The 16,308-nt window shown below is 53.3% G+C and overlaps 1 protein-coding gene across 5 annotated transcripts in view; it reads left to right on the forward strand.

The window, feature by feature from the left end:
* Ttc7 (tetratricopeptide repeat domain 7) overlaps positions 1 to 16,308 on the forward strand; it is a 98,963-nt gene that overhangs the window by 53,611 nt on the left and 29,044 nt on the right. For 4 of the 5 annotated variants that reach the window (XM_006524201.4, NM_028639.3, XM_017317451.1 and 1 more), the window contains 4 exons: positions 3,473 to 3,590; positions 4,470 to 4,527; positions 5,649 to 5,721; positions 10,123 to 10,283. In XM_006524201.4, the coding sequence (XP_006524264.1) occupies positions 3,473 to 3,590; positions 4,470 to 4,527; positions 5,649 to 5,721; positions 10,123 to 10,283 (410 nt within the window). Of the gene's footprint in view, positions 1 to 3,472; positions 3,591 to 4,469; positions 4,528 to 5,648; positions 5,722 to 10,122; positions 10,284 to 12,272; positions 13,755 to 16,308 lie in introns of those variants that run through there. The other variant, XM_006524202.4, reaches the window with a different exon arrangement.

Consider the following 16,308-nt stretch of genomic DNA (forward strand, 5'->3'; position numbering starts at 1 on the left):
TGCATGCCACACAGACAGCAGAAGAGGTTGTGAAGTAGGATGCGGTTTATAATATGTGCCTCACGTGGTCTGCATGCCCCGAGCAAGCAGAAGAGGTACTGGAAAGGAAGAGCACGGGCTATGGGAAACAAGTCTGTTAGTCGCCTGCTCACTAGCTTGTGGGACTTAGAGGGGTGATTCTCTGCGTGTGAGTGCCTCAGTTCCCTCGTCTACAGTCTGGGAGCTGGTGTGCCCACTAATTGGGTAGCTGTGATCCACAGGAGATGGTGTCTGTGTATGGCACATTGCAAGTGTACGACAGATGGTTACCACTGTCGTTTACGGCACTGGGAAAGGACATGGCTTTCCTTTTCCTTTCCTTTCCAAGTCCAGGGGCATGGGTCGTTCACGAAGCATGGAAGCACACTGGCTCTCTTGCCACTGCTTTGTCTTAAGTTTGAAAGTGCTTATTACTCCCTGAAGGAAAAAAACAGACTTTCCACGAGGCAGCTCCAGGCCCTACTGGAGGGGCCCAGGAGAGACCAGGAGGTCTTTAAACAGAGCCTGTGGTTTCAGAGAAGAGCTCTGTCCGGTCCACAGGAAGAGAAGAAGCAGGCAGAACATCTGAGGCAGTGCGGGTGAATGGAGGCTGCAGGAGACGAGAGACAACCCTGAGCCTAGCAAGTGTGCCAGCTCAGCTCCAAGTCTGCTGTGCGGGAACCAAATTAGGAAACCCTCGGAGACAGAGGAGCTTGGGAACGCACACAGTGTTTCCTTGCTTGCAGAGAGCGAAGCGGAACCAACAAAGGGTCACCCCGTGCAGTGCACCGTGCGCGCTGAGCTCTCCCCAGTGTCAGGGAAGGAGACTGGGACAGTACAGAGGTTAGCTGTGTACCCCTCCAACCAGCCTGGGCTGGAGCCACACAGCCATACCATTTGCTGACTGGGTGACCGTGGCTGGGGATCACATAAGCTCCCTATGCCTCATAACCTCCTGCCGTGGTGCTATGACATGACTGTCAGGCCTCAGGCTGCTTAGAAATCTGGAGGCAGGGAGGACCTTTCCTAGGTGGCCATGGCTACTCTGGGTAAGGGTCAGGAGACAGCATCAGAGTGGAGTCAGGAGACAACAGTGGGAAACCCTCGTCTACCTGTGTTCTAGAGGACCACTGGCTGCCTACGTCGGCGGCGAGGAGGAAGTGTCTGGAGTCTGGACCTGAGGTCCCCAGCAGGAGGAGGCTAGCAAGGGTAGAAGTCATATTGGGCAGCCAAGAACCATATATATGCCATAATGCATAGAGTCACTGCTGTTGATCTTGACAATTCGTCAAGCACACCAGACATCACAGCATCATGGTACCAGTCCTCCCAGCAGCCCTCTGAGGGGGACACTGTTGTCCCAGTTTACAGAAGCAGGGACTGAGGCCCGCTTGCTAACCTCAAAGGGCTGGAGGCTGGGCAGTGTTCCCAGTGCTCTGTCCTTATCAGCACCCGGCTCTGCCTCTGTGAGTAGAGTCAGGAGCTGGTCAGAGTCCTCAGAGCCAGGGTGGCAGGGCCAGATTCTAAAGCGTTCGGATTGCCACACCTGCTCCAGAGGAAGAGAGACAGGTCCTAATAAAATGTCTTGTGTCTATTTAGTTTTCATTTCGCTATGACAGCATCCCCCAATTTGCTAGCTAACGTATCCATGCCCATTAGTGCCATGCATAATTATTGTATTGTACATTAACTTACTTTGAATTAATACCATTTTTCCTTTATAATTACTGCAGTGATTCCACATGCAGAAAGCCTGCCTTGTGGGTGGCATCAGAACTCAAAATAGTGTTGGCCCTATAGGAATGATCATGAGTCTCAGGAACCTTGTCATTTCTTGCATAGTGGGTCCTCCGCCCCTTCAGGTTTTAGGGGTTTTGTTTGCCTTCTTTTGTGCACGTGGCTCATCATAGCTGTGTCCAGACTGAGACACTGCTCCAAGGCTGATGGGCTCTGGCTCAGGCAAGTCTATTGCAATCCAAGCAGAGAAATTTTACCTGTGTACCCCACCCCCCAGCTGTGGCCAACGGTCAGAGCTACCCTACCTATGCCGGGGGAAATCACCTTAAATCAGGATATGTGTAGAGTTGGCCACCGCTGGAGGCCAACATGAGCGTGAATCTCACCTCCACTGGACTGCCTGTGTGATTCTCTGGCTGGCTGGAATCCCTGTGGTTGGGGCGTGGCTCTCTGTCTGGTGGTGTGAACGTGTGTGTGAGTGGGAGGGAGATGCTGAGGAAGCAACCCTGGGTTCCTGGGAGATACATAGTCATACTGCTATGCTTTGCATGTAGTAGGTATGGGGCGCTAACTTACGGTTGCATTGCTCTGAACAGACACCGTGACCAAGGCAACTCTTATAAGGACGGCATTTAATTGGGGCTGACTTACAGTTTCAGAGGTTCAGTCCATTATCATGGCGGGAGCATGGCAGCATCCAGGTAGACATGGCGCTGGAGGAGCTGAGAGTTCTACATCTTGACGGAAAGCAACTAGGAGGAGGGTTTTTTCCCACACCGGGCGGAGCTTGAGAATTAGAAGACTTTAAAGCCCACCTGCACAGTGACACACTTCCTTCAACAAGGCTATATCTCCTCATAGAGTCACTTCCCATGAGCCAAGCATATTCACACTACCACAGGAACCTAGGCAAGAGTTAGTGGCAACACATGACAATAGACATAGCCTTAGCCCCAGCACTACACCCTAGCCAGCCTCACTGCTATGGGTGCCACAAGGTGTCCATAAATTCTGCCTCCTGGGCCTTCTCATCGTGTCCCATGCTGTATGTAATTATGTATGCCCATGTGTCCCATGCCAGTTGGGCTCTTTCCAACTGGAACAGTCTCCTGCTCCCAGGACAAAAACAGCCCAAGGTCTTTCTCCTCTGCTCAGGAAGGGAGGGAGCAAGCCCTAGACTAGTCTGTGTGGCAGCCTGCCTACTCTACAGGTCAGCCATGTTCAACTGGGCACATGCTCCCAAGGCCCTGCACCAGGCCTGGCTCCCAAGGCCCTGCACCAGGCCTGGCTCCCAAGGCCCTGCACCAGGCCTGGCTCCCAAGGCCCTGCACCAGGCCTGGCTCCCAAGGCCCTGCACCAGGCCTGGCTCCCTGTCTGCAGAACAGAGAGACCACGTGAGGAGGAGCCACAGATACTGACCTGTTTGGAGTTCACGATCTCAGGACAGCAGGTTTTGGGGACTGTCTTTCTGAAAGAGCCAAGGCCTGTGACCTTGAGCACTGGCTCCTTGGAGGGCGAACAGGTCTGAGGAAGCATTTCCTGGTCAAACAGCTGGCTCTTCTACTTAGTCCTAGGGCCTGGATAAGTCACGTTGCCTACAGTTGCAGTTTGGGGAACTGTTCTGTTTGTATTTGCGGCTGACGGTGTCGCAGGTTGGTGACTGTGTTGCCTTCCCTGCTCAGCCCACCCCAGTGACCACCACCTCTCCTCTTTGCAGCTAGAAGAGGCAGAACACTTTGCCACGGTAGTAATTGGTCTTGGAGAGGAAGCTGGAGAGTCCCTGCCTAAAGGCTACCTGGCCCTGGGCCTCACCTACAGCCTGCAGGCCACTGATGGTGAGTGCCTGGCCCTAGGACTCACTGCCTGGGGATGTTGCTTCAGGCTTCCTCCTAACTGTCTCCACAGCATCTCATTCCACTAGCGATCTGTCCTTGCTTTTCCACAGACACGCACACTCCTCTGAGACATGTGCGTGCACATACACTCCGTGCCACACACACACTTTCATACACATCTCTCGGTTCCAAGAGTTTCCGCTGACAGTCGGACGACCACTAACATACCATATTCCTCCTCACGGACCCGGTCTGTCACCGAGGAGGTGCTGCTCGGCCACGCTGCTATAGTGCTTCCTGTCTACAGTGCCATCAGTCTTCCCCCCACTGTGGCTTACTTCCTCACAGGCCTGCCTGTACCCTCAGCTCTGCAGCAAGCCTCCAGGGTCTTTGAAATCCCTCCTCAAACAAGACACAGACCCATGTATCTACAGGAGTATCATATGGTTCTTATCCTTCCTGTCCTGGGCCACATGTTCCATTCCCAGCCATTCTAGTTCAGCCCGGTGCCTCCCCATTGAGCAGATGGACTCCTGCTTTTGTGTCCTTGAAGTCTGGAGGGGAGGAAGTGATGAACCCCACTCAGATTTTGCCTGCTCCCGTGTGTAGCCTCAAGGTACCCTTGAAGCCATGTATGACACTCTGGTACTGGCTGTCTTCTGCCCCTCACACATTACATCATAGCATCTTCAGGCACTGTCATCCTGTCTGGTTATAATCACAGCAGTCTTCTGTCCCTTGTATCCTGTTACTGTACCCCGAGGTTGCACACGGGGCCCTGATAGGTTCCTTCCTTACCAAGGTCCTGTGCCCTGGGGATGAGCCAGAGAGAGATTTGCTCCTCTTTAGTGATCCCTCAATCTAACCTGTCTCCTGCAGCCACCCTGAAGTCCAAGCAAGATGAGCTTCACCGCAAGGCACTGCAGACACTGGAGAGGTGAGGAGGCCTAACCCTTTGCTTCTTTGCATGCAGAGTGATAAGATGGAGGGTCCCCCAGTGCAGTTTCACTCTCTGAAATGGATGTTTCTGTCTCCCTTTTATGGATAAGGAAACCCAATTGCCAGGAGGTCACCCAGCAGGCAGGAGTATGTTGTTGTAGTCAGGTGACTTTGCCCTTAACCCTGGGCACTGGAGAGCCCTGTGGTCAGCTCACAGTTGGCTTTCTACATCTGCCAGGCCCAACCCTTGCTCCTGGGGCTCACAGGCTTCCACTGGTGTTGTGACATATGACATAAGGCAGGAAAAGCAGCCTATATGGCAGCGGTTCTCAACCTGTAGGTTGCCTTAGGGGTTGGTCACCTTGGGCATTGCATATCAGATATTCTGTATATCAATATGATTCACAACAGTAGCAAAATTACAGTTGTCCGGTAGCAATGAAGTAATTTTATGGTTGGCGGTCACCATAACTTGAGGGACTGTGTTTAAGGGTTGCAGCATTAGGAAGGCTGAGAACCGCCGAGTCCTTGTAGCCTCGGCCTAACCTTATCAGTGCTGCAGGAACCTCCCATCCACAGCCTGGACCTCACAGAGATTTCCTAGAGTGAAGAGAGCAATAAGCCTCCTTCCTCAGGCCCCACTTTGCTCACACCCAGCCCACCTGAGCCTCCCTCTCCAGGCCTGAACCTACGTGTTCCCTCTAAGCCTTCATCCCCAACACAGAAGTGACAGGGGTGTTCCTGGGAGGGCCTGGCTAGGTCTTCTTGTACCACTTTGATTGGAGCACGTGACCCAGCAACCTCCCTCTGGGTCAGGCTGTCCCCCAGCCACAAAAGCAGGATATTCTAGTCCTAAATAACACCTGAGGCTTCCCCACCTCTCCCAGCCAGCGTTGCCGTCCCTGGGGCTTCTAGGTCAGGCAGGAGGAGGCCTACATCCTCCTCAGGGCAGTACACTGCCCCTATCCCTGTCCTTCCCTTCCCTTGACATCTGTCACCTGTGTGAGCCATCGGCTGCCATCTGAGAGAGGCTGGCAGAATCTCCCACCATAATGCCCACAGCACCCAGCATGCTGCTCACTTGATAGGAGCTGACTTTTGACTCCCTCTCTCCTGCAGAGCCCGGGAACTGGCACCCGATGATCCCCAAATTATCTTCTATGTCGCCCTGCAGCTGGCCCTCGTCCGACAGGTGTGTTGCCGAAGTTTCCTAACCCTCAGGCCCACGGGGCATCTGACCTCCTCTCTCTGTTCCTTTGGTGTCCTTATCTTTCAAGTGAGCATCTTTGTGAAGGGTCTTCTCTGCTGATTCTGTCAGTGTGGTTACACCTCAGCCCACATAGGCAGGCACACAGGCAAGGTTATTCTGCGCCCTGACTTTTCTTAGAATCAGGTAAGTGACCACAACATCATTTGCTCGGTGTCCTGCACCCTACCTCCAATGCAGGGAAAGAGTGAGTGATTGGCACATGGGGCTATTTCTGGATTAGCTACTGTGTGACCCAAAGCTCTTCCCTGACCCTAGAGACACCACCGCAGGCCCTGACCTCAGTAGGGTCCGTCCATCCACTGACAGCCTTGGTCCTACTAAGACCATCACCAGCACGGCCGCCCCCTTTTTCCCCACAGACATCCATGAGGTCAGCGTCCGGAGACCCCCAGCCGCCGTCATAGCACTCACTCCCTTAAATCATGCCTTTCAGAGTCTCTGACTTTGTGTACCCTGCAGACCTCAGACTAGGGCTCTGGTCATCTCTGGTGACCTCAACCCAGTGCATACTGACTCTCACACACACCCTGACTGTTTGGGGACTACTGTAGGTGACCCGAGACCCCAGTACAGATCTCCTTTCCTGCCACTGGGAAACACATTAAACTCCAAGCTGCCTAGAGAAATCCTCATAGACCCTGTCTCCAGCAGGGCACGGTGTGCAACCTGCAACCCTGACACTTGAAAGGCTAAGGCAGAACTCTGAAGACCGAGGCCAGCGTGGGCTACTGATGGGAGTTCCAGGCTAGTCTGGAATACACTGTAAGACATTGTCTCCAGAAACCAAGCAGAAGAGAAAAAGAAATCTACATTCATACATAGCCAACATCCCATACAGGGACATGACCTCATCGTATACCTGAAAAACTGAGGCTCTTCTAAGCCTAGGAACTGTTGGAGCCAAGGGTCTTTGCTCCGAAGTCCATTCTGCCCCAGCCAAGGACCTCCTGGTCCCCTTGGAGATAGGACCCTTGATCCCTGCCATACCTAGCCTTTGAGCAGCTCGGCTGTCTCTTCTGGCCCAAGGGCAGTGGACTCTGCCTTCCTCCCCCTCTTCTTCCCCTGGAGCCCGCTTTTCTGACCTCACTGTGTGTTAAGCCTCACTACTGAAAGCCCTTCCTTCTTGCCTTCCCTGGACTCCTCATGCCCATGCAGCCTGACTTGTCAGTCTGAGCCCGTCTCTCAGTTCTTCCCTCCCATGTCCCCTCCCGCTCCTACTGCCTGCTGTCTGCTTCTCCTCCCCCGTGACTCATTCACCACTTGGTCACCTCTGCCCTTTGGCCACCTCTGCCCTTTGGCCACCTCTGCCCTATACCCGTCCTGACTCTCAGGCCCTGGCCTAGGCCCTGCTTGCTGCATACCTCTCCTCTGGAGATATCACATAGCTTCTGGAAACAGATGGAAAGTTACCTGAGACTGCTCTATTTTTAGCCATCTGTAAAGGAACCTGGGAGTTTGTCTTGCCAAGCTCATGAAGGATAAGCCTTCCGTGGTGCATTTTTTTAATCTCTTCAGTTATCTGCCTATCTTGATGAATAGTGCCCATCTTCCAAAAGCAGTGCTGGTCAGGCCAGTGGAAGCCGGTGCTCCGTTTCCTCAGGGACACCAGGTCTAGAAAGCCTCAGAAGGTTGAGGGCCTTGAGTGGGTTCTTAAGCTAGAATCTTCACCCATTTGGGTCTCTGCAACCCTACCTTCTGGCTCTCTCTGCCTAGAGCATGGCTGGCTGCCCTGATCTATGACATCTGGGGATTTGGAGGGTCTGGTCTGATGAATCACTGGACAGGACCAGACTTGGAGAGTCACATGAACTAAGATGGTAGCCACACCAATCTTAGCTGCTTCTTCATGTTCCTGACCTATGCACAATTCTAGACCTGGCACTTGGTGCCTGTAGCCTCCTCCGAGGCCATAAGGAGACCATTGATGAAGCTGGCCCAGTGAGACTCCAACGCACCACAAGGAATACATGAGGCCGGTGTGAGCAGGACTCTTAGAAGTGTCTGCAGAGGTCGATGGTAGAACACATGCTTAGCATATGAGAGGCCCTGGGTTCAGTCTCCAGCATAGCATTAAAAAAAAAAATTGAGCCTTATTGTGGACGGAACCTAAAGCAGAAGTAATACAGTTGCCAGTGGGCATTCACCCTTGGGGTAGCAGGGAGAAGCCTCCAGTTCCTTTGTTGTGGGGTCTTGGGGGGCTTAAGTGGGGAACACAGACGGGTGCTCTGTAGAGTGTGTATCATACCTCAGCCTCCGAGCAACCACGGGTTGCCTGTCTGACCACATCCTACTGCAGAGGAAATGCAGACCAGAGGGGTGTTCCTGCCTCACCCTAGGTACCAGCAGAGCAGTGTGGTGCACACGCTACACCCTACTCAGGAGCCAAAACGTTTGGCCCTGTGAGATTGTGAGAGGGGACGGTGTTTCTCCATCGGTGTCCTGTAAAGTTGTTTTCCTTGCTGTGGTGAGCATGAACAGAGCGATGGAGGAGCCTGGTATGTGCTGGGCTTGTTGTAGCCGGCACACTGCCTAAACGGGCCAACCTAACCCTCCTCCTTCCGGCCTGGTGACAAGTCTCTCCCAGCCCTCTCTTCTGGTTATGTAGCCGTGGTGTCCACAACCACCAGGGATAGGTCGGTGGCTGAGGAGGAGGCATCCTACAGGAGCAAGGCTTTGCAGTGAGGGCAGCTTTTACTGAGTCAGCAGGGAGAAGAAGCCGCGTGCGTGCGTTCTGGGAACCTGAGCTGAGCTGGACAGCCAGTCTGAGGAGGGAGGTGATGGGATGCCACCGTAGTACTCTGAGCCTGCAGTGTAGGAGAGTTAGCTTACATCAGAGATTCTCAACCCCTGTGGTGGGTTGCAACCACCACAGTTGTCACATATCAGATATCCTGCATATCAGGTATTGCGATTCATTACAGCAGAATTACATTACAGCAAAAAAAAAAAATGCAGTTATGAAGTAGCAATGGAATAATTTTACAGTTGGGGACTGTATTAAAGGGTCATAACATTAGGAAGGTTGAAAACCACTCCCCTACACTGAGCCCCGCATTAGCAGGCTGATGGGTCTTAGCAGCCTGTCCTAACCAGATCTGAAAGGCCAGCCCCTCAGGATGGGGCTGCTCAGACAGACAAGAGGTTAAAGGACACACAAGCACATCCAGCTGTGTGTACCGGGCCAGCTTGATTCACCCCAGTGCAGCATGGGCCTAACCTACAGGAAATGAATTACAGGAGGCAGGAGCTCCGGGGGATAAGAGGCCCAGATCTTTCAAATTGGCAAATAAGATGTTGCTTTCTCTATCGGCCTAATAGTCTCCAAAGAGCATGCTGTTTTGATTCAGATAGCAGGTGGCAGGTAGCCCCAGGTTCCCTGGAAGCAAGAGATCACCTTGCATGTGTTTGCTGAAGAAGGAGGAGGTAGTGAAGGGTGGGCACACACCAGGACAACCCAGCCTCCTTTAGTAGGTGCGTGTTTCCACTGGTGACGATCAGAATTTCCTTCACTCCTTAATATCTGTGGAAACATCCCAGGCCCTGTGGAGGGTTCTCAGGTCAGCCCATGTGAGGAGATTCACTGAACTTTCTGACCTCTGTGGTCCAGCCAGGGCAAGGGTGAAGGTACCTGGTAGAATCAGACAGAGAAAGATCACAGAGATCTTACGATCCATCCTGAGACACGCTGGGCTCCATAGAGCTTCCTCAACAGAGGAGACTATCAGATTTTTTTTCCCCAATCCCAGCTAGGAGCGAGGATTTGGTAAGGCAGCAGAGGCAGGCTTGTGTTATCTTCCTTGCCTGTCTGTCTGCAGGACTCAAAGCAGTGGGAGCCCGTGGTCCTTCGCTCCACACCAGGGAGGCACACCCAAGCTGTAAACACTTGGGCTCTGTATGTCAGCAGGTCTGCCCCACCAGAGGGAGGGAAAAGCTTTGCCTCAACTGCGGCACTTCTTAGACTCTTTCCATGGCTTCCTTGGCCATGATGCGATCTGGCCTCACCTTCCCTGTCTAACCTTACTAAAGAACAATACTTAATTATAAAGTCGAAAAACACAGAGTACGAAAACCGAGACCGCCGTCTAGCTGGGCCGCACACTGCTTTAGTCATGCTGTCCCACCTACCTGGAGCGCCCCCTGAGTGGACTCTGTTGACCCCATTAGCCAAGCTCTGGGAAGGGGCTTCCCCTTGTACCTAAGGCTCCCTACTCTTTCCATTCAAGATGCTTGCTTCTGGTGTCCCAGGCTGACTTGAGGAGGACTGAGCCATTCCTTGCTGGAATCAGAGTCTAAGGTCCCTAAACTGGCGGTCTCTCCCGGCAGATCTCCAGCGCCATGGAGCGTCTTCAGGAGGCCCTGACGATGTGCAGGGATGATGCCAATGCCCTCCACTTGCTAGCGCTGCTCTTCTCTGCCCAGAAGTATTACCAGCACGCCCTGGACGTCATCAATATGGCCATCACCGAGCATCCTGAAAATTTCAAGTGAGTCTCCTGGGGTCACTGCTGCGTGGAGGGCTGGCTTGGTCACTGCATGGCTGCCTGTGTACGTCTCAGCCTGACACATTGCCAGCCAGTACACAGGGTAAAGTGTCCACTGCATAGACACTGTGAGCAGAGCAACAAGGACACATAGGAAGGGCAAGGGGCTGTGGCGTTATGCAGAGGGTGCTTGGTGGGGACTGGTGAACTTGTGGGGCTCCTGGGCCCTGCATAGAGGCTGTGGGCTCAGAGGGGAGAACTGTTAGATTGCATGTGCAGTATACCACTTCCATCCAATCCTCGAGTCCTGAGGGCACCACTTGGTAAGGCGTGTGCCTTAATCATGACCCTAGCACAGCCAGCCAAGGATGAAATCCTAAAGCTAGCTGGCCTGGTGGAGGGCAAAGGAAACATCCATACTGCATCCATTTCTGGAAGCTGGGGGAATAGTAATTTCCCTTCAGGGTGGCCCTGACCCTTCATGTTTACTGCACCAACCGCAAGCCCTGCTTCTTGGAGCAGGGTTCACGTTGCACTGGGTCAGAGAGCAGCAGGTAGGGTAGAATTGGGTCTCTTTCCCCTACCCACCATAAAGTGACCTACTGTCATCCAACCAGGACAGCAGGGTCAGCCAAGGCAGAAGCCACATCATGGCTCTGTGAGGAAATCTAGGGGGAGGCCATGTTTGATGACCCCCTGAGCCTCTTCCCTTCATCTCCTTGCCCAGACTGTCTGCTGTCTGTAATCTAAACTACTCCCAGCCCAGTCCCTGATCCTGTCTGGTCCTCTCCACATACCCCGCTCTCCTGCCCCAGTGGGTTCCAGCTGTCCAGCTGTCCCAGCTGTAGAGCATGTGTCCACTTTGATAGTTCGTCCCTGAATTAGAAGATAGCTCCGGTTCTGAGCCTTGCTCCATCCAGCCTTGGAGAAATGACAATTCAACTTTAATAAGACAATTCAAAAATTCTAACCCACAGATCAAGCAGGTCTGGGCAACGGGAAGCCCAGGTGGAATACAGTAATACCAGGTGGTAGTTTTATTTTATTTATTTTTAATTTACACGTGTGCAATGACAAACACATGGATGCCAATAGGACACCTCAAGGTGGCCAGTTCTCTCCTGTCAGGTGAGTCCTGGAGATGGCGCTCAGGTGTTCAGGCGCTTCAGTTGGCGAATGCCTTTATCTGTTCAATTATCTTCCCAAACCTGTGGGGTTTTTGTTTATTTGTTTTTGTTTTTAAGGTTTCTTTATTTATTTTATGCATATGAGTACACCACCATTGCTCTCCTCAGACACACCAGAAGAGGGCATCGGATCCCATTATAGATGGTTGTGAGCCACCATGTGGTTGCTGGGAATTGAACCCAGGACCTCTGGAAGAGCAGTCAGTGCTCTTAACTGCTGAGCCATCTCTGCAGCCCCCCTGTGATTTGTATATTCAGTAAGAATCCAGGCGAGCTCTCCACACAGTGGTCCCTTGCTTTGCCTAGATTATCCTCACCTACCTGGCAGGTCCTGACACTGCTGCTGGCTCTGTGTGTCTCCTCATGCCTGCACTTACCTGGGCGTGCATTTACTCTCTTGGTTGGTCTAAGTGGGAAAAGAAACACTCAAGGAAAAAAGCGTAGAACTCTTGGGTGGGAAGGGAAGGAACGTCCATCGTGCCCAGCGTGAGGACTGACCAGAAGCACTGCTGAGCAAGGGGCTTGGCCCCACAGTGCAGCGCAGCGCAGCAGCGTTAAGTGTTGTTTTGGCCTGAGTCCTTTCCAGACATGAGAACCCAGATAGGAAGGGAGAAGAGCAGGGCTCCACCTCCTGTCCCTGGCTCTCCCACTTTGCTCTCAGCATCTTCTCATGACTTCAGCACTGAATGTTCGGCTGGCCCGGTGCACTCTCCCTGGCCTGCTCTGGGAGGCCATTCCCTTGCTGGGAGTCTGCCTGAACCCTAAGCTGTGTGAGGTGCACTAGGATCTACTCCTTTGTTTCCAGGGCCACCCTGGAAAGATGCTTCCTCTCACACTGGCTTCACTCTCACGGTCCTGCTTGGAAATGGATTGGGCAGCCCCTCACTCCCTTGTGGTGTGAGCCAGCCCCCTCACTCCCTTGTGGTGTGAGCCAGCCCCCTCACTCCCTTGTGGTGTGAGTGAGCCCCACTGCTCTGCCCAGCTGCACTCCCCAGGACGTGCCCTGTTCTCCTTACAGGCAGATGGAGAGGTTTGGGCTTTGAGATTGATGCCCACCACTCCCCTGCCCCCACTTCCCCACCCCCTCCCACCCCCTACCTCAGGAGGAGCCCCATGAGTGAGAACTTTTCTATGTGCAAGGAGATAGCTTTCAGCAGGTTCTTAAAGGGACGGAGACCCCAGAACCGTGGTGATGGTGGAAGTGGGTGTTTGCCTTTGTGCATCCTGACTGTCCTCACTCCCTGGTGCTTTTCTTCCCCTCCCTGCCCCACCCCCACGCCACCCCCACCCCCACAGTGTTCTTGTGGAGCTGCCTGGAAAATAGTGTCTCTGCTTCTGCAGGAAGAGCCTTAAGGGGGCAGCCTATGCCATGAGAACTGCTCACTGACAGAGACTGCACCCGGGGAGCTGCAGAAGCTGCTCTAGGGTGTGAGACCCTGTACAGTATTGTTCCCTGTTACTACAGTGCGCTGTTCTGCAGAGCACGAGGGAATGGGGGTGATCTACCCCGTGGAGACCTCCCTCACTCGGTTTGCTCAATTAGTGGGATCCAATGACGTGGAGAAGTCCGTCTTTATCAGCTCTGCTTTGATCTGAACTGGCCCTAAAAGGCTACAAAACTAACAGATAGGAATTCCCTTTGCCAATAAATTAAAACTGTTCCCCACAGATGAAACCCTGGGGTACAGAAACCCATGGATTATCAGGAAATGTCATTGAATCCATTACAGGTCAGGGATCACTGAAAAATGTCACTGCTTTTCGGCTGCGTGTCCCGCTTCCCCAGCTGGCCCCGTGCTAAGAGCAGGCCGTATGGGACTCCAGCTGTTGCTAGCAACTAATTAAACCACCAGTCCAGTAAATATTGCTCAGCAAAACAACAGACCAACCTGCCACGGCCTGGCCTCATCAGCCCCAGCAAAGTGTATTCTCAGGCCTGTGACATGGCTTGTCTCCCACCAAGCCACCTTGCAGCGGCTATCCTGGTGGCCAGGCCTTCTAGAGGCGCCCCCTTTCCTGCAGAGTCATCAGTCAGTTCAGTGGACCCAAGGACTGTCGCACATGGAGGACAGAAGCCAGCAGGTCAGTGTAGGGATGGTTGCTTTGCCTGCTACTGTTTGGGAGAGGCCTAGACAAAGGAGGATGCTGACCGCTAAGCAGACTCCCATCTTCTAAGTTTATCCTAGTAGGAGAGCCAAGTCAGGTCACTGCCCTGAGTCACGTTTATCACTTAGGTGCCACCGGCAGCAATGTGTTCCTCTTTAAATAAAATAAATTTAACAACCTGCCCTGACTCTTCTGCTTCTCAAGTGTGCTGAGACACGGACTGAAGGTCCCTGGTTGGTGGACTTCTGTGTCTGAGGTCCCGGTGTGGAGGGGAGGCCACAAAGTTCCGTCGACACCTGGCACTGACAATGTTTAGTGAGTGAGCCAGGAGCTTGAAGGAAGGGGATCCGGATGAGGCTGGGCTGTGAGTGACACAGGGGAGCAGTCACTGTCCCCACACGGGCACGCAAGGTAGAACCCGGCCTCTGGTGAGTCCAGCTTCTGAAGACCCTTCTTACTTGGGGATTAGGAAGCCAAGTGCAGGGGTCTTGATGCCCGGCCCGTGCTGAGGGACGGCCTTCGGTTAGCCCGGCTCAGGTTTAAAAATGCAGAAACGTGAGGAGGCAGACTGACTCCTCCACGGGGACAGTATGAACCTGGTGTGATGGGAACCAGATATCCCTAGCAGCTTCCTGAAACCCTCTGGGCTTTCCACTAAGCCCTGGACACATGTACCAGGAGGCCCACGGCCAGGCGGCCCACAGGCTTCCTGTGGGGAATGGGAGAATTTCAGCAGGCCCAGAGTTGTCTCTGCTGGTCCTTCCCATCTTTGAAGCAGCTGAGAAGCCTGACCAGGAGGGAGAGGAATCTGGGGTGGGGAGGGATGGACCACCATGAGCACTGTAGGGAGATGGTTTTAGGTAACACATTCCTTCAGCTTTAGTCAGGCCCTTGTAGTGAAGGTCACCATAGAAACCAAACAAAGTCCCTAGGCCAAGGATGGGAGCTTTCCAATAACCAAGCTGTCAGCCATTCCCCCGCCCAGCCCTGCAGCCCGCCAGACTGACTCTGAGGACCCAGGGCCCACAAGTGACACGGGAGTAAATGTGTTTTCTTCCTACCTCCACAGTGGGCAGGGCCATCTACCCACCCCTTATCTGACACAATAGACATTCCTGAGAGCCCCTGCTGGCCCAGCCCCTAGTCCTAGGAGACTGGGGAAGTCCTGAGGGAGCCATGTGTCAAAGCCACAGAGGAACTTGCCAGTGGAGGAACAATATGGCCCTCTCCACAAGCCACTGCTCGCCCCAGATAAACAAACGAACTGCTGCATCCATCGGCCCCAGGAAACCAGGGCTGTTTTGGAAAATGTTTGAGGTGATCTAACTAGGTATTAGCTGGAGCCAGACTGTAGCTAGATCCAGTCAAGGCTGAAACTGAGCCTCCAGGGCATTTCTCCGAGCCACCTACCCACCCCACCCCCACCTCAACACACCTACTTATCAGGTTGCATGTGACATATTTCTGGAGGGGTAGTCCACCAAGCAGAAGGGATCAGAGTCCTGGGACTTGTGCTAACATTTCTGCCTTAAACCCAGTGTGTTTATTGGATTGTTCTTATTAAGGGCTTGTAGCACATCAAAAGGATGCTTAAAATACCAACACTTGAAGAGGGGGTGGGGATCAGAGGTATTAACACTAACATAGTTTATCACTCTGCTGGGTTCACTAAACACGCTTGGCTGCCACAGTGCGCGGGGACAGCAGCCAGGACTCTCTGGCCATGTGGCCGAGGAACTGCTAAGCCAGGCATAATCACGGGCACCGGGCACCGTCAGATCCTTCTCAAAGGTCAGCTACTCCTTGGCTGAGCGGCGGTTGGCGGTCAGCGTTTCTCCTCCTTGGCTCTCCCGTGAGCACCTCCGTGGTGACTGTAGTGACTTAGGACCGGGGCAGAGCCCTGTGCGTGCATTAACTGCTCTGCCCCGCAAGCGCCTGCCTCTTCAGTGGGAAGCCATTAGGGTTAGCAAGCTGGCTGGAAACCAAAGATGCAGAGACTGAGGCTCTATCTACCAGGCCAGAACCTCCCCTTTGTCCTAACTGAGAGCTTCTCAGCCTACCTGAAATGGCAAGGCCTTTTGTAGTGTGAGTCCTGTTCAAGTCTGAGAGGTTATTAGGGAGGTTGTTAAGTGACCTGTGGTAGGAGGATGTTGGGAGGCTGGTGGGGTGGGGTCAGCTGACAGTCGGTGCTGCACACAGATGGAATAGTTTGTTCAGGGCACCATGAACCAGATCTGTAGGCTGGGGCTCCTCGCCGGGTGGAGCATGCGGGGCCTTTGAAGGCCGTGAGTTACTGCTCCAGGAAGCTGGGACTTTTGGGCTGTTGCTTTTTAAAGCTTCAAAGTCGGATTGAGTTAAATTTATTAAGAGATGGAGGGATCATTATGAGCCTTCGACATTAGGGAACAGGGGCCACAGTAATCCTCCACACCACGGGGGAAAATCATTAGCTTTAAGGTTAAGAACTGCTAAAAAAGGATCCCTCGAGTGTTAGAGATTAGTCTGAGGGAAAGTCATAAAACTAGGGACGGCCCCTCCCTTCTCAGGGAGGCCATGCCTGTGAGAGTCCCTATAAAAATCACACCCTCCAGGAGCAGGTGCCTGAGTTACCCGCCCCTCCCCCTCCTGGCTTTCCCAGAGCAGTGGGATGTGGAGGATCTAGGGAGCCCTGCATCACTTAGCATGGCCCTGGCATCCAAGATGAGGCTGGGCCTCCTTGCAGAAGCCTGGTGGTA

This window comes from Mus musculus, chromosome 17, assembly GCF_000001635.26.
Source record: "Mus musculus strain C57BL/6J chromosome 17, GRCm38.p6 C57BL/6J".
NCBI lineage: Eukaryota > Metazoa > Chordata > Mammalia > Rodentia > Muridae > Mus > Mus musculus.